Below are 18,728 nucleotides of genomic sequence, written 5' to 3'. Positions count from 1 at the left end.
CCTCTTCCTTGTGCCAGTTCTTGCCTGTGCAGCATACCAATGCATCCCCCGATAGCAAATTCCCACAAGCCACCTAGGAAGCTGCTGCACCACACACACTATTTTTCTTGGGTGCAGATCGACTTTTCTGTACTTAGACCATCTTTAAAGGCTGAAGAATAGATCATACATGCTATAATTAATACTCCAGATGCTTTAGACTTTAACTGGTCCTTATCCAGCTTAGTCATTGGTGATGGATCATGGGAATTCTAGTCCAAATCATATGGAGGGCTGCATAATGAGTAACCATTCTCCATGATTGAGAAGGGCAGGGCTGCTTGGTAAACTTCAAGCACAGACATCAGATCCTTGCAGAATCTTAACTCTGGTCTCACCAAACCGACCTCTCAGGGAAAGCCTTGAAAGGACGCGCAGTACATTTATACAGTGAAGTGCTGCCACGTCGCCATTGTTTTGCATGCTAAAAGGCAGAATTGCGCCAAGCAATTATGAATGCCCCTCTGAGAACATAATTGAGATTGTCATCTAGTATGGAATGGCTCGACAATGCCACGGTTGGTGGTCTAAAGTCATGTTTGCAATGGTAAGGGCAGGTGGGAGTGTTTTCTCATTTGTCTGAAATGGTCGGGGGAGGCTAATTTCTCAGCGTTCGTTTCAATTGTAACTCTGCTCGTGGATCAAGCAAACATCCATGTATCGCCACCTTTCAGGCCGTTCCTTGCACTTTGACATTGTTGGAAGTTGTTTCGCGTTGAAGGGGATCCATTGTGGGTGTGGTTTAGGCAGGAACAGGTGCTACTGTGAGGAATTCGATCATCTGCACTGGGGAGCGCTCACTTGGGCTTTTTTGAAATGTTTCATTAAATGGATTCATGGTAGACAAACCTCAGGAAAATGTGCCGGGCTAAACCATACACATTTTCCTATGCTCACAGCACGACAAACGCATAGACCTGTGTACTCTGGGTGGACACAGCCTACATGCACAGTCCAGCATGTCAAATTTAGTTGGGATATGACCACCAGCAGAACAGAGAGACAGAGAGAGAGAGAGAGAGAGAGAGAGAGAGAGAGAGAGAGAGAGAGAGAGAGAGAGAGAGAGAGAGAGAGAGAGAGAGAGAGAGAGAGACCAAACCTTCACCCAGCCATGACCAGCCTTATTAACTAACAAAGGAACCAAGGATCTGCGCTGCACTTTTGTTGTGCCCTGCAGCAGGTGTCAGCGATTTGCATACCAATTAGATGATAATTCAAACAAGCCCACATAGGGCCTGTCTGCAGAGGATAAGAAAGGAGACAGGAAACCCCAACAACCTTTCATATGTAACTGTGTCACCGGAAGCCAGCTCACGCCCTCAGTATCGATGGCAGTGAACTGTCATGTGTGGGGCTGCGTGTTTACAGTAGTCCACCCCACAGCAGGGCCCCATTCATAAGGTACAAGAATGTAGTTTGCAGGAGCCAGAGAGTGTGGTCTCGCTGCATCTTCAAGGGAGACCTGCCGCTTTAGATCATGATCCATGGAGTGATCCATTAACCAAAGAGACCCTTTGACCCACAAAAGACAGGAAGATGGATGAGACTAGTATCACATGTTTTCACCGCTTTACCTTTCCAGTTGCATGCACTCTGGTTAAGACCTCACGCGTACAGGATATTGTTGGTGGGAACCCCAGGATGGGTTAATTAAGGTAAGCTTAGCCTACACCAACCACTGTGGACCATTTGGCTTTAAAAGAAGGCTGAGCCCCGCTTATAGCAGATCATCTGAAGACTTCGCAAGGAGTAGCAAGAAGAACTTGCCATTTTCCCTCTACGCTCCCCTGGCAATAATGTTCTCTCACTAGGATGAGCCAAACCTACAGCAAGCAGGAAATGTGTGAACGTGTTTCTAAAATCATCTCTACAGATTGCGCAATATGTGAACAAATCGTGCCCGAAGGCCTCATTTACAAAAGCCTTTTTGAATGTGAAAGTCCCTTTGAAAAACGCTCTGTAAATCAGGCCCTGCGTCTCTAAAAAGTGGCCAAAATTCGGTGTCTTTTCAGATGAATCTGACATTATGCATGTTTACAGGGGTCAGGAGACTGTGGCACTTAGACTTCTCCTTCCCCACACCCCAAAACAGTGGTGTTCCTACGCTCCTGTGTACTATTCTATAAATTAGATTTAGCAGATCTAAGGCCAAGGACATGTGTGCTCTCATGTTCCCTTTGCCACTGATTTCTCTCCTTGTGGTGTTTCTCTTTCTCCTTTCTGCGTGCAGGTATGTTGCAGTAACATGTCCCTTTCCCCCCTGTGCAGGTTCGTGTCTTCACCTTTTCTGTTGGGCAACACAATTATGATGTGACCCCGCTGCAGTGGATGGCCTGTGCAAACAAAGGTAATGTGGCCCGGGGCTGCAATTGCTTGGGCAGGTGTGGTGGTAATGTTGGGGGTCATATTGCAGAGCAGTGTGGTACCGGAACTGTTGTGTACACCAGAAATCAGTTTATCTAATATGTGCACCAGTTCTAAAAAAGAGTCAAATGCGCTTAGCACCAGTTTTGCTGCTTGTGTAATGCAGACCGTAGTTAACATGTTTCGGTCCAATCCATACTTCTTAACGATGTTTGCAGGGCACACGTCGAGGAATCGCGTGGGTGGAGAGCTCCCGCTCACTTTTATGAGACACAGGCGCCTTCCCCCTGTGTTTTTAAGGAATTAAAAAATATATATATATATATACATTTCCTTCACACAATTAAAGCGTGTGAAGGAAATGTAAAGTAAGTGTTCCACAGCCAGGACACGAACCCAGGTAGCACAGTAGAAGGGCAACCCACTTGGCCTCTAGACTAGATGAAGTTAGTTTCAAGACACAGTGAAATGTCTCCTGTGTTCCTGGTATCACAGCCCCCCAAACTTTTTATTTAGACTCAAGCCCTGGATGTTTACAATGTTTTCAAATAGCTTAGCCCTTTCCCCCCACTCCCCGGCAGCGAGATTGAGAAAAGAGAAAATAGGCCTTACTTTACATTTAAGAAATACCCTATTACATGACATGTTGAACAGGGCAAGGAAACTGAGCACACAGACTGATTTGTTTTTATTTTGCTATGTTTACGCAATAAAGAACAAGAACAAAACATTGCGCTTGCCTTTAATGATGGGACTTTGATTTTTGAACCATGTTTCGGATGTGACCTAAAAAGAAACAGATTGTGTATCAAACAGTTTAATCCCCCCAACCCCCAGTGCAACCATCTTGAAGTAATATAGATTGGAGCAAAACCTGTTTGATACTCTCTTATCGTGAAAAAGGGGGGATCAGTAGAAGCACTCCCTAATTTTTTACACTCACAAGTAAATTTCCTTAATAGTGTGCGGTAATCTAGATATTATTTTAAGGTGCGGGGGAGGAAACGTGACCCTGGCACAGGATCACTGCAACATATATGTAGAAACAAAAACGAGGATCCAAAGATAGGAGCCCTCCTGTCCCCTGCACTCTGTTATAAATCCATCAAATGATGGTTCATCAAAGTTTGGTATGTTGGCTGTGATTATGCAAAAATATACATGCTAAATGTGTAACGAAGCTAATCATTCGATTGTTTCGTAAAAAAACCAAAAGAGGTTTTAATTGTAGTCACAATTAGTTCACCATTGAGATTTTAAAGTGAAAAAGCCAAACTAGCTGTCAACAAAATAAAGTGAAGTGAATGAGCAATGCTAATCCATGTATACAATTCAGTAATGGCTGATGCGTTTCGGGATACACATCCCTTCTTCTTGAGCCAAGTAGGTTAAACTGAAAAACATAAGTAAAAATAGAGACTGTTTCAATAGACACAATGCCTCTGCAAAGGTGTGTTAAACTTAACATGACAATCAAAAATGAATCTTCCATGCAATGATATACCATACTAAGTATGGTGTGAAGATATGGAACATACAAGCTCACCATTTTTTAGTGAAGACACACACTTCACCCACTCTACATTTAAGGTATGCCGTCTAAAAATTGTTTTTAATTATTAAATGGAGTGTGACATTATTTAAAGGCAGCCTCAGCTGTAATTGTTTTATCCTGGTACATGCAGTAAGCATTTTCTTGCACTGGCTACAGTAGAGACCTCCATTCTCAGGGTGACCCGAATTAGTATTTTAGAACATTTCTGAACTGTACTTAGTATGGTATATCATTGCATGGAAGATTCATTTTTGATTGTCATGTTAAGTTTAACACACCTATGCAGAGGCATTGTGTCTATTGAAACAGTCTCTATTTTTACTTATGTTTTAGGAAGGAAGGAAGGAAGGAAGGAAGGAAGGAAGGAAGGAAGGAAGGAAGGAAGGAAGGAAGGAAGGAAGGAAGGAAGGAAGGAAGGAAGGAAGGAAGGAAGGAAGGAAGGAAGGAAGGAAGGAAGGAAGGAAGGAAGGAAGGAAGGAAGGAAGGAAGGAATTTGACTAGCACATTCACACTTGTTCTTTCCTCTTCCAGGTTACTACTTTGAGATCCCGTCCATTGGAGCTATACGAATTAACACACAGGTGAGTCAATGCTTCAACTCATTGTCATGTCATTCGCTCCTGCTACGACCACCAGTCTTGCAGCCTGTTGATTTTATGAGTGAGAAGGTACTCTTTTACACGGTGGTCTCATCTAGCCAACTTTCCCCACAATGTCTCCCCATATTTGCGTGCATGGAAAAAGTTTAGTTGAATAAGTGTTGAGGTTCCAGCACAAATCCCATTGGTTAGTTAATGTGAGTGTGGCAATCTTTTCCCCTTCCCACTTCCCACAATGTGTGTATTCCCTCACATGTGACATCAAATAAGCCTCCATTGATGACATGGCTTATCCAACCTAATTTTAACAAACATCCCCCTGGAAGACTGTCTTTTCCCTACCAAGCAGCAAAGCTTTGGACACGCCTGCCCATAGTCATCAGAACTTTACAAGACCACTACTCATTGAGAAAAAACGTAAAGTCTTTCTCTTCACACAAACCTGATGGGTGTCTTCCCACCGCAGTACCTATAGCTGCTATTGCTCGTGTCCTTAGGGAAACGCTTTGCACTGGACAGTGTAGAACACTGCTTCTCCAGATCTTTCCAATAGCAAAAGCAAACCCACAGGGCAAGGAGTAATCGGAGCACGGAGAGTTAGCTGTGCGACTCACACTGGTCCTTTCAGAAAGGGCCATCTGCCTTTGCCATCAATGGATTTATCAGGATGACTGCCAGATAAGCTGTCACCTGTCACCTACATTGTGGACACAACCCTGAGAAGGCTCTCATGGGCGGTAAGAGAAGAGGGAACGGGAAGAGGCCTCGCATCAGTACTCAGGGAAAGTAGGTTATACAATCCATTAGGACCTGGTTTCTCGCCAGAGGTGTGGACTAGGAATTTCACTCGCACAGTCATGTTTTTGTGATTTTCTGCTGTCACATAAAAATCACATGACACGCTGTGATTTTCTGCTTCCTCACAGAACCATCAGTTATTATTCACTGTGAATGTATGCCTCCTCACAAAAAAAATACTTTTTGTGAAGATCTGCTCCCTTGCAGAAAAATCAAGTCAAGCTGTGTGTTGTATGTCTCGCACTTGCACAATCTAAATGACCTAGTAAGATCGTTTGTTTTGTCCTCGGGGGCAGAGCCAGACACAACATTTTGAGGGGGCTGGATGGCAATTTTGAAAGCTGGTAGTGAGTGGGGGCGGGGGCCATTGAACCTATTTTGCTGTTGATCCCCACCTGGATACCACAAAGCTGAGTAGATATTACGCCTTCCTTTGGCCCATTGGAAGCATCTTTCACCCCAACTCACCAGGGACATAGCCAGGATTTTGTAACAAGTGGGGCCTGGAGTTAATGTAATTGGGTTCACCCATAGGGGAGCCCAAAGAGGGAACTGGGCTTGTTCTGCCCCCGACCGAATTTGAAGGAGATACCAAGGTTAGCGAGGGAGAGGAAACAATCAAGGTGGGTTCAGAGGGGTTCTCTCCCAGATGAAAATGTTCAAATACGAGGTTGAAATGTTGAATTTTACAGTACACTTTCTGTGATATATTAGGTAAAAAGTCACAAAGTTTACAATCAGTTTTAAAGGGTAAGACATGAAAAAACTCCATTAGATGTCGAGTCATCAGAAATGCATGGGAGCATTTTCAAATACATTTCATAATGCCTTTGCTCAGTGTAAGCCAGTACCCCGCAAGTGTAAAAAAACATGTTCATACTGATTGTGTCCAAACACGTCCATTCTGGTGCTCCTATACATGCCAGTATTCCCACATCAGAAAATACTCATGATGCTTTACCCATGATGCCAGTAAGGATACTATAACAAAACATGTTCATGATGGCTCTCCTAATATATGTCGTATCCAGACGTAAGAACATGCTCTGGTTGGCTTTGCATCAATGCCAGTTAACAAAATAAAAGCCAGCCGTGTTCTGGACATGCCAGAGAATAAAGAGGCTTTGGGAGGAGATGTTAGGATGGGTTAGAGACCTTGAAGTAATTGTTGGTCCGTAACTCTTTCCTGGTGCTGTTTGGTCTAGAAGAGGGAGAGGAAGGGTAGACACATCGCCAGGGTGTGTAAGGTTATAATGTGGAAATGGTCGGAGCTCTGAAGTGAAGGTATGTGGGCCCCAATTCGTTATTTTGGAATTAGTTATTTTGGATATGTTGTAATTGGACTGGTTATGTTGTGATTCTACATAATCACTGCATACCGTGTAAAGGCATTCTAAAAGACCTCAGAGGGACGATAAGTCTTCAACAGCCAGGCCAGTAAGAAGCCCATTTCAAGACTATTGTGCAAGCCTCCTTTTCTTTTAGTTAGATTTTCTAAAGTGGAAGGGCCAGTTACTAACTCGGAATTAGGACTGGGGGCACTTTCATTGTGGGATTTGACGAGCACCCTCAATTTGTGTTTTAGAAGGTAGGGAACTTCCCTCATAGCATTAGGGCCCGATAAGCCTTTTTCTTTTTATTTGAATAAACAAATCTGCATCATGACGCATTGTAGCCCGAGTCCTTGTTCGGATTCGCCACAGCCTCCAGGAAGGTACACTCATAACGAACATGTGTGATACTTCAGAAATACTGCATGCAGTACCAAACGTGCAGTATTTCTGAACAACTGAATGTCGCTGTGTTTTGTAAAATTTTAAAAATGCATTTCATTTCTGTTTGGGAAGTGGAAATGCAAAATGAGTTGCAGTGGTACACACTGCTACCGTCCAATGAGGGGGAAATGCATAGAAGGCTCATTACTGACCCTTCTGTCCCTTATTCAGCAAAGGGGTTAAGAGTGTGGGAATCTGTGATTTCCATATCACCACTCCCATCCACCCCCCAGCAAGCCTTTTTGTTTTTTTTTTTAAGTTAAAGGGATGTTCAAATGCATCCCTTTGATTAAGAGTAAACAATGTTTAACATCCTGGTGGCAGGTGGATATTTTTACCACAACCTTTTGAATTCAAACTTCAATGCATACGTTATTTAGCACGCATAGGTTGCTGGGTATGCCAAATGAGGAAAATAACTCATTACCAACTTTTTGGCAGAATTAAAAATTGGGGGAATTTCAAATACTGCCTGATTTTACTATTACCGCCAACATTCTAATGAGGCTCCATAGCTTTGGCTCAAAGGTTTAATGCTGCCATTAGATCTGGCTCATGTAGGGATTTTGGCACCCCAAAAACTGGCCACATAGTTCTGCCTCAAATGTGTTGCTTAAGAACCACTATTAGTTTTGGCTCCAGGACTGAGAAAACAGCCAATTCCCAGGAATCCAAGACTTACTCTGCAGCATGTGTTACCCAAAATGTGTATCAGACGACCTTTAGGGAGACACCCCATCTTGTATAGTAGGAGATTTACAATGAATATTGAAGACAAAAAATGAGTGTCAGTCAGTCTTGCTTTGGATCTAGTGGGGCTACCATATCAACGATCTCCATTGGAAGGACCCCTTTGCTGAATAGTAATGCTCTTATTCAGGTGGGATGGAACACAGGCTTTCACCTGTGGTTCAAGCCTGCATTCCTAGCCACCTGATTGGCTGGCACCCCCCGCCATGGTGCTAATGTAGTTGATTCCTAAGTTCCCCATCACCCTCTGAACAATGAAGCTTATTTGAAAATCAATATGCTCTTTGACAGGTAACCAGTAAAGAGATTGTAATCCCCCAGAAACAAGATCATATTCCTGCACAGCAAAAATATGGCAAGCTGCACTACTTTGGGTCGCCTGGAGGCGGGTCATTTCTTTTTTGGGAAGGCGCAAGAGTAGGCGGCTGCTGTATTACAATTTTGACATGAAAAAGGTGTGGAATCAAGAGCCCTCTATGGTTCATCCCCAGCCTTGCGCAGAAGATTCACTGTGAAGTGACCCCTGGAGACGACAGTGGTGATTTGTGACTTGAAGGATAGCTCTCCGGTTTCCCATTTGGGACTGGAGCCAGATTGTTTTTGGGCTATAAATCCATTGGAACAGCTGTAGTTTGTCAGTCTGTAAAAATGGCTCGGGTATTCACCTAGAATCACAGCTGAGTGCTGTCTGCGAAGGTGTTAATGGTCATATTGCAGTGATCTATGATATCCATAAGAGGTTTACAGTAGATATTAACCTGGGGAAGAGGGATGCATCGCAGGTGACAGCTCTGGGTATGTTATGTTATTTGGCCTTCATATAGCACTCTATATATCATTGGTATGACCTCAAAGCGCTTGTGGGTTGAACGCCTTTTGGGGACCGTAGTCCAGGTCAGTCAAGAGAGGAGGGTGTCATAGGGTGCTTGGATGCACTCATTATGTGCACAGCTTATGCGATTGCCTGATGTTAGCTGCATCCTAGCATTAGGTGTGATGGTTTTTTTTTTTTTTAAATGATTTAGTTTGAATTTCAAACTTTACATTATTACAAAGTTGATACATATTATGAACTTAACATGTAAATGTACAATTAGTCATTTTTGTCTACAACATAAAAACATTACAAAAATAAATATAAAAAACATTTCTTCTTTTTCTTTCCACCTTTTCCTTACGTCATTGAACCATTTCATATCACGTGACCATAGTTGTTTCAAGGGCCGCTTTCATGTTCTGTTATATTATCATAACAGAGTACCAAAATTGTATTATTCTAAATGTTAGGCGATTGTCATTACCTAGGAAAATGTATGCCCATTTCTCAGGGCCAGATAGTTTGGTGTTAGATTGTGGTAACATGTTTGCAAAAAGTGAACGTTTTTCACTGAGTGCCTCACACTCCATGATGATATGAAAAGGTGTTTCCATTTGTGTTTGTTTCTTGCAAAATCTGCAATATGCTTCTTCTGTTGATATTTGTTTGGTATTTTTCAGCTATTCTCTCGTTTGCAGTACGCTCAATCTGAACCTTATTTGTTGGTCTAGGAAGTGTGCTAGATAGTTTGGTAGATGATTCAGGGCCCTTGTTTCTATGTTTGAATGGATATCCATTTCGTACTCCCTTTTTTCCCCAGTTTGGCTATCCAGTCATTTTGTTGGATTTTATTCTTGGCTTTGGTTGGACGATTCGTCAGCATTTCCGAGGTTATCTCGGCCTCCTCCAGTCTTTGTTTGCATGTGGATTTCCAATATTGATAGTAATCTGTTATTCATTGTCTCTGGCTTGTCTCTCAGGATATCAATAGATGGTATTGTATCATTCGATATTACTTTCCTGTATAAGTCTAATGACTTCCAGAGTACTATGGTTTCCATTGATTGCAACGCCAGTTAGTATCTAATATGAAGCATTGGATAGGTCATCGGTAGCTCTAGGATTTTCCTCCAGAAGATGGCTTTGAGTTGCGTCCAAGTTTGTCGGGGTATGTTCAGTGCTGCCTCACTCCCGTATGTGAGGATGGCCACAGCTTTTTGGTGGTAGAAGTAGGAGCTCATTATGAGATTGAAAAGAAATTTCCCATATTTTTGGTGTATGGCTAGCCCTTGGTGCACTAGTGACAGCGCTTTTGTTTTCAGACGCTCCAACCATCCTGCCTCTGTGCCTGATTTATTTACCCAGACACCAAGGTATTTGACTGTTGTTACTGGGGCAATTTGTTCTCCCTTTATGTATATCTGAAACTCTTTTTTTTTCATTTTGAGGTTTTTGGTTAAAGCCATCGCTTGAGTTTTCTTTTGATTTATGGATAGATTGTTAAACTCTGTTTACCGAACCAGTGCTGTTACTCTGTTCTGAAGGCCTTTTTCGGTTTTGTCAAGGAGGATGTTATCATCTGCGAATAGCATGTAAGGGATTTTGTTGCTGTTTAATTTCGGTGGGTGTCCTGTTGTAGCAACTTCACTCGTTTTTAGATCTACTATGTATAGAATGAATAGGGTGGCTGCTAACGGACATCCCTGTTTTAAGCCATTGGTTGTCGTGATCTCAGCTGACATTGCCCCTTCTTGAGATAATGGTACTCTTATTGAAGTTTGTGAGTGTAAGGCCCGGTTCTTGTGGAGATTTTGGACAGTTACAGGTCTTTAGTTTCTCCCATAATCTGTGTCGGTTTACTGTGTCGAATGCGAACTTCAGATCTACAAACGTTGCATATGTCGGCATTTTGTTCTTCAGAGCTTCGTCTTTCAGTATGTTTTAGTAAGATCAAGTTGATGTTAGTGCCGACATTATTTGTAAAACCTGCTTGTCTATGGTCCATTAAATCGTTGTCCTGCACCCACTTCGTCAGTTGTTTTTGTATGAACCCTGCGCAGATTTTCCCTATGGGGTCCAAGAGCACGATTGGGTGATAGTTTGCAGGGGTTCCTAGTGATTGCATCGAATGCAACAGCATCGAATGCAAAAGTATCGAAAAAAATGCATCGACAAAATGCATTTTTTTTAATGGGGGATCCCCCCCACTTCCCTTTTTTGACCCTTTAAATCCCATTATAGTAAAAAAAAACTTTACCTAAAAAAAAATTCATTTTTTGATGCATTTTTTTCGATACTTTTGCATTTGAAACTATGTATTCGAAACAATGTCTGGGTACAGTTTGCAGGTATTGATCTGTCTCCTTGGTTATGAATAGGTAGAGAGTCACAGTTTTCCAGGTTTGTGGAACTTCACCTCATTTGTTGATGATGTTGAACAATTCGAAGCATATATCTGTCCAGAGGTCAGGGTCTTTTTCGATGATCGCATTACTCAGACCGTCTGGTCTGGGAGCTCTTAATCCATTTAATTGTTTAATATGGTGAATGATTTTTGTTTTGTTCCATTGTATGTCCCAGTTAGTTCATGTCTGCATCCTTCCTTATCTATATTTTCTTTGAATTGATTATGCATGTTCCCAAAGTGCGTTTCCCAGGCTTCTTCTGTTACTCCTGAAATCATTTTCATTGTTTGGTCGTCGTCGTTATTGATTAGTTTCCATAGGTCTTTCATGTTTCTATTGTGCAGTGCATTCAACATTTTTTCTGCATCATTTTGGGATATCTGTGCTCTGTAGTTTCTTGTCCAGTTTCTATATCGCTGTTTTAATGTGTGGATGGCTCTTATGCGCTGGTCTCCTGGCATCTCCCTAAGAGCTTTGATGGTAGATCTCAGTTCTTTTTTTTTCTTTTATCTGAACGTTGAATCCATGCTTGTGCTTTATTTTCTGGATTTGTAATCCTGTTTTAGTTCTTCTGAATGGCATTAGTAGCCATGGATAATAGTTTTTGGGTTTGTGATATTTCTGCATCTAGGAATGCTGCCTTTAGTTCTTTTACTTGATTATCACTGATACGCAATCTCTGAGAGCAGCTGGTCAATTCTAGAACAGGTAGTCATTGGTTTGAGATTTGCTTCTGGTCCGTGTTCCACTGAATCGTAACTTTGTGATGGTCACTTCGATTGGTTGGTTTTACTTCCAGTTTTTGAATTCTTGATTTCATTATTTCTGTTGTGTAGATGTAGTCCAGGACTGCCATCGTTTTGTGGTTCACCCAGGTTGGGGCGATCTTTGAGTCTTTTGTGCCTAAGTTGTTAATTAGATGGATGTTCCTTTTTTCCATTTCGTTTTCCCAAAGTTGTGCCTTGGCTGATAGGTCAATCTGTGGCAGTCTGTTTCCGATTGAGTAAAAAGATGTATGTTTAAGTCTCTGCAGATTATTAATTTGCATTGCTCGTACTTCATCTGCAGGTCATCTATCTGTGTGAGTACTGTATCAATGAATACCATGTCTTGTATCCGTGCTGTACTCCAGTACAAATTTATTAGTGCCAGTTTAGATTGGGGTTTTCGTTGCTGTACAGTTTGTCGTGTTTAGCTCCAATATGGTAATTTGTTTGAAAGTGTTTGGGTTTTTGGTCTCAATGATTTTCAGATTCGCTTCTATTTTGATTGATGTTAGGAGGCCCGCAGAAGGACATCCTTTTTGTTTTGTGATTGCCGGATTTAGTAAAGTTGTATATCCATCACAGGTCAGTTGTTAGACAATCCACGTCTCCTTTAGACAGATTAGGTCATATAGATGTAGGTCCTGTTATTGTTTCTGCATAAATGTGAGAACACTCTGGTGTTTCATGTGCATAGTGATATTGACTCAGTAGTTTTTGATTGTGGTTGTTATTGTTGGGTGTCTTGTTGTTTGTGTCTTCTGTGTTCTATGTCTCGCTCCAATATTGAGCTTCTTTTGTCGCTCCTTTCAAATTACCTTGTTGTGTTGTTATTGTCTCCTGTGGAATTTCTTTCAAGATATGAGAGTTGCTGTGTAAGATAGTCTCACAGGAGTCATTCCGTCTTTGTTTGTGATCAATATTTTGTCTTTTGGTTTTGTACTTTTTGAATTGATAATCATTTATGAGACAGCGAAAACCTAATTTTAGAAACTTATCCTTTCTGGATATTACTTTGTCGTGTATATCTTGTGTTGTAAAGTGATTGTCTACTATGTCAGTATCTTCGTCAAATGGAAACTCAATTAGACAAATGTCCTTTGATTGTATATTCCTTAGGTTCCATATTGCATGTATCAATCACAACATGTTTGTTCAGTTTAAGATTAGATTGGCTTTGTTTTCCTTCATGTGTTCGATCTTCACTTTGTATGTATCTAAATTCTCTCTCGGATCTGTAAACCTTGGCAGTTCACATTTTTTCTGGGGGATGTGTGTGTAGTAGTTATTTCATCATCTTCATTTTGCCAGCAAAAAGGTCCTCTGCCTACTTGTTCTAAGTTGTGCTCGTGAACTGTTGTATGGTTTAGTATGTTAGTCCTTCTTTGATATGTTTCATCCAGCGTGTTTCTTGTGTCCTCTAACTCACCTTCCAATATATCGTCATACATTATCTCGTTTTCACTGTCAGAGATGTCTTCAATTGATAGTGTACCGTTCTCTGATCTTGGGGTGTCTCCTTGTTCATATTCGTCGACAATGTATAATGAGGCGGATTGATGATCCATTAGTGACCCCTCCAAGTTCATACTTTATTGTTTCTATTCTTCACCATATGTTGATAGATTTATTAGTAGGTTCATCATCTGTTGATCTGTGGAGTCTATTTTTGGGTTGCTCTTTTTTGGTTCTCTGACGATTTCATTCTTTGGTTGTTTGTTTGTTGAGGAAGGTTTATTATTTGTTATGGTTATTACCTTTGGAGTAACTGGTGTGTTATGTTATGTAGAAAAGCTTTTGATCCTTTCTTGGCAACTTTCCCTGTTTTTCCAGATTATTTTTTTTTTTTTTCCTGTATGGTTGTTTTCCTGTTGTCTTGTCTTTGTTTTGCGTCGAATATGGCGAAGCTTTCAGTGTTTGCTTTTATTGCATCTTTCTTTTTAGTTGTTTAAGTCTTGTCATCTGAGTTTTTCTCTTTTTCGATTTGGATCTGCTTCATTTTTTGAGTATCTTGATTCTTCAGTTCTTATTGAACTGGGATGGATTTTCCTAGATTTCTTATTTTCTCTGTCTGTGCAGTTGTTTCTCCTCTCGATTTTCCAGAGTTGTTTCAGTTAACATACTCGTGATTTGAGTCAGGTTCAAGTACCAGATGTTGACCTTTTTTACTCTCTTGTAAGATTAGTTTGTTTTGTTGTTTTTGTGTTTCTTTTAATTGTGTCTTATGTAAAACCTTGGTTTATTAGCTTTGTTTGTAAAAGCAAGTTGTCTTTGTGTCATTATCATAATTTCTGTTAGTGTGTTTGCCATTTCATCTTTCTCAGCTCTGTCGCTTCTGGCTACTTCAAATAGGCATTCCTGCCATTTCAGTGATGCTTCCGCCCATTTGTCGAGTCTTTGTTGTATTTTCGTTACGAAGGCTTCCAAAAAGATCTGCTTTGTGTTGATTAGGGCTAGTAAGGTTGCTTGGTCCTTTTGGGTGTCTGCCATCGTCTCATACAGTTTTGTGAACGGTAGAAGTGCTTGTGTAAATACTGTTGTCAGTGCATTTTGAAGATCTAGCATAGTTGTTGGGATGGCTGGGTATATCTTATGCAAAATATTGTCTCTGTTGAGAAGTCTCGTTGGACAAGCACAGATTGGTCTCCTGTATGTGATCAGGTTGCTCTGGTGTATTTTCCTTTGTTGATTCTCCATGTTGAGCATTCATGAAGGGAGTTTTCACTGTTGTTCATCCAGTGTAGTTTTCTCTTTTGCTGTGCTCTGTGTAGATGTCATCTTGTGGTCATTGTTGAAGGGTGTTGATGGCATCCCTTTGGGCCATTGCTGTATTGGAGTTGTTATTTCTGATTTGAAGATCTTATGTCATTTTTTGTGATTCTCCATTATTCACTCAATTTCTGTGATGTCTAGTGATAGTCTGGCCGCTCTCCGTGTTAACTTTTTGCAGTTATTCAATGAATTTTCTGGTACTATACCACCTTGCATAAATTTCAGTTGCCCCACGCGCTTGACGTTATCAGCTTTTTCTGGCTGTGTTAGCAGTTTGCTGGTGTTACCAGCAGTGGTCAATGTCATATTCTCTTTCCCCTCTTGCGTAATCTGTTCTATCATGTCTGTTGTGTCTTGGCTTCGGAATCCAATTGGGCATTTTCTGTCCTTGTTTTGCCTATGGATTGGTTGGAGGGGTCGGCACGTTGATCCTTGGGCCATGTCTATGTTGCCAAAGACCCAGTTGACATTGTTAGTCATTTTTGGCTGGGGAGTTGGTAGGAATGTCTGTTGTGATTGTACTAGATCAGTGTGTGAATGATCAGTTGTTATTTGGACATTTTCTTGTTTTGTCTCTTTGTTTTCTTCCATTTGTTGTCCATTTTGCTGTATGAAATCTTCGTAAGCCATGTGATTTGTGTTAGCTAGAGTCGAGTGGTTATCCTTGAGTTGTTTCATTGATCCCCCGCCCTTTGGACTTGTTTTCCCACATGTGTTCTGTTTTTGTCCTTCCTGTTTTAGTTTTGATATCTTGTGATTTTCCTCTCTGTTTTTCCTCTTTTTTCATTGTGTTCCAAGTTAGTGTTTGCTGTTAAGTTGGTTTCTTTCTGGGGGAGAAGTGTTCTTTCATTCATTAAATCTTGATTGGCTCCACGTAGCAAATCTGTTCTCGATCTTTGTCTGGCCTGTGGGCCTGTTGGTGTGTCCATTTTTCTGGTGTTGCGCAGGTCTGTGTTTAGTGTTCCCAGGCTAATTTACGGAGACACAAGACCTCTTGCAGAAAATGTCATTAGATTTGAGTGCACTTTGTGTTACCGTTTCTATTAGTTACTGCGGTATACAGACATTGATTATGGAGAGATCGTATGATGGTTCTCCTTTGGGTTGAGTCAGGATTTTGCGTTTCAAATTGTATGTGATTATGATGACTACTTGTTTGCAATTTAGCTCTTGTGCTGTGTGTTTTTTCGTGCTGTGTCGGTGGGAGGGTCAAAGGCTCTTGCCCGCAGTCCCCACCCATTCTGGCTACATCTCGGATTCTCCTGATGGTCTATATCTTGCCACTCGCCGTTTTCGCCAATTACTTTCCACGTCTGGGTTACTCAATGAACAAGATGCAAACGGTGGGTCAAAGATGACTACACACAGTCCCCACCCATTTGGACAGCAGTTGGTTAGAGTAAGGCAATTGGCAAATAGATTTGTAGGGCCCGGTCTGACGGTCACAATTCGCTATGTGTATCTTTCATTGTTGTTATTTCGATGGAATCTTTTTTGGTTTTAGTTGGATGTCAGGTGATGGGATTCAAAAGCCATTCGGGTGTGGGTTTTTGGTTATGTGCGTTGTGAGGGTTGTAGTGCCATTAGTGAGGCAAGTGACAGTGTGTAGAGTCTTACCTTCAGTTAGCAGCTCCCTCTGGTCCCTGATCTCACAGGCCTCGCACGGACTGCAGAGACTGCTCACACTCGTGAGCCAAAACTCTGCGGCCCGCTCTGTGGCTGGTGTAGGGTCAAATAGGCGGTTCCAACAGTTTCTCGGCTCCTCCTTGAAAAAAACACAGTAGAAAGACTGTCAGTGCTCCGGCGACTGCAGAGGCTGCCCACACTCGTAAGCCCCCACTCCGGTGGTATTTAGATTAGTTGAATGTGTGCAGTCAGGAGGTTGGTTTCCGAAACTGGATTTTGGCTGTGTAAGGCCTGTGTTGGACGCTTATTTGTGCAGCTAGGCCAATTGTTCATGGGTATAGCTGCGTTCTAGCAGGATGTTGAGGTGTTCATGGAGTATTGTTCATATGTGAGCAGCTAGGCTGAAATTGATTGAAGGGTGTAGATGCGGTCTATTGTGTGTTGGTGTGGAGTAGAGAGTGAGCATAGTTATAGGAGAGGCGAGTGTGTGGAGTGGAGGTTTTATTCTTACAAGCTCATTGTTACGGATTTCATTATGCGTTTTGCGGTTGTTGCGTTCAGAGTGACCTTATTAGAGACTTAATAGTCATTTTCAGTGGTGCCATTGCCCTGCATCTTCTTAAACATTTGCCTGCAGGTTACGGGGTCTCAGCGGCCTTAGAGGGTCATATTCGGCATTAAGGAAAGAGACAGGTTTTTAGAGCTTTGCGGAATAGAGAATAGGAATAGGATTCCCCATTTCTCTCCGATAGTGATTGATCAGGAAGGGATTGATGCATTGCAGGGCAGCACCACTGATGCCCACGTGCTCATGTAATCTGGTGAGTATAGAAGGGTGTGCTTAACAGCACCATAAGCTGCAGGTAGTTTGCGACGCCTGATGGCAGTTAGTTTGTCTGCATTCAATCTTCTCTGTTGTCTAGTAAGGATGTTTACGTGATTTTTTTCAAGTCGGAAGCCTGATTAATATCCTGATTAATGGGGACACCCCAGCACCTTCAGATAGGAAAAGAGTTCTTCTGGTTTGTTCTTCTTTTTCTTTGGTGAGTGAAGCCAGTTGTTTTCTGGTTGATACATCCTAGTGTGCAGGATACATTTAATTTTGCAATTGGGGGGTTGGGATGTTCTCCAGACTCTTTACAGTTGTCTACCTTGCCTTCTAAGGAGCACCAAATGAGGGTCAAATGACTAAATAGTTTCTGTGGTAGATTTGGGGTTGGTCGACGTGCTTCAATTTGGATATATGCAGTGCCTCAGATGGTCCACAGCCAAGATGGCTGCCGCCGCACAAAAAGGCCCAGTCCTGCCACCATCACTCCGCTGCAGCCGCACATCTCGGTTCGGCTGTTTTAGATTCAGACTTTTTGTGAATCAAGACCTCTGTTTCATCTTTATGTGGGAGTGCTCTTCTCATAAACCAGAAAGCCTGAGCAAATGTGCCCCAAGTTTGACTTCTAAGGTTGTGCTGCTCTAGTGGTCGCTGCCAAAGGCATTGTCTGTCTCTCAAAATGCCTCGTACCTACACCCAGAGAGTTCACTGTCTCAGTGTTGCTCTGCATTAGAGTGCAGGGAGATTATTTTTGAATGTATTTGTGTGATGGGACAGGGCCTCTACATGCCTGAGGCTGGCTGATTGGTTTTTGGCTGCAGCATTAACCCACAACCTTGCATCGCCAAAACATTCTCTGAGATCAGGTGTATCAACGTACCGAGATGGCTATATGACATGATACAGCATTTATAACGCGCCTATACACAGGTGTTTCAAGGCGCAGTGAGTACTCCGGAGAAGACTAGGTGAAGTCCAGCTCGGACGTAGGATTTTTGTCCCAAAATGCGAGAAAGAAGCACTTTAGCTTTTAGGCTAGGTTTATTTTGGGAGTCCTACTGCAGACTACCACATATCAGAACACACATTAATGGCAGTGAAGTTGTGCGTCTAAAGGGCAAAGCTCTTGTGATGGGGCTTAGGCTCAGGGGTCCAAAGTAGGCTAGTTTTATATAATCAAAGGGAGGATCACGTCCACTGGGGCAGCAGCGGTCACGACTCCGAGAAGGTGGACAAGGAGAGGGGTCTGTGGGCAGGACGTTGCATGTCCAAGGGTAAGGGAATTGGCACTTGGGATTTCTGACATGAGGCATTCTGGGAGTGGTAGTCAGTATATTTACTTTATTATCTTACAAACTACAACATTCACCATGCACATACATGCAAGCGTCACCATTAAGGATCTGCAAGGGGCTTCTTTGCTGTGCGCATGTGAAGTGATTGCCGCTTGGGGGCTCAGAGGAATAATGGTGGAGTGCTGTGCCTGGGAATCGGCTTCAAACCATCCTAGCACATCTACTATGTGTATGTCTAATTCCCTATGCACATTGGATTTGCATAAGAAATGTTACATATTGCAGGCATGCTTCTTTTCTGTGCCTTGGTTCCATGCTGCTTCTACCACTAGGAAGCATA

General features: G+C 42.1%; 1 protein-coding gene across 2 annotated transcripts in view; it reads left to right on the top strand.

The window, feature by feature from the left end:
• The window catches only part of CACNA2D2 (calcium voltage-gated channel auxiliary subunit alpha2delta 2), a 2,156,122-nt gene that overhangs the window by 1,776,973 nt on the left and 360,421 nt on the right, over positions 1–18,728 (top strand). For both annotated transcript variants that reach the window (XM_069644058.1, XM_069644057.1), the window contains exons 13-14: positions 2,308–2,386; positions 4,490–4,539. In XM_069644058.1, coding sequence (XP_069500159.1) covers positions 2,308–2,386; positions 4,490–4,539 — 129 coding nt within the window. The remainder of the gene's footprint in view (positions 1–2,307; positions 2,387–4,489; positions 4,540–18,728) is intronic.

Source organism: Ambystoma mexicanum, chromosome 2p, assembly GCF_040938575.1.
Source record: "Ambystoma mexicanum isolate Mex_15411 chromosome 2p, UKY_AmexF1_1, whole genome shotgun sequence".
Classification (NCBI taxonomy): Eukaryota; Metazoa; Chordata; class Amphibia; order Caudata; family Ambystomatidae; genus Ambystoma; species Ambystoma mexicanum.
Note: the sequence above shows the minus strand (reverse complement) of the source record. Positions and strands in the feature narration are given on the sequence as shown.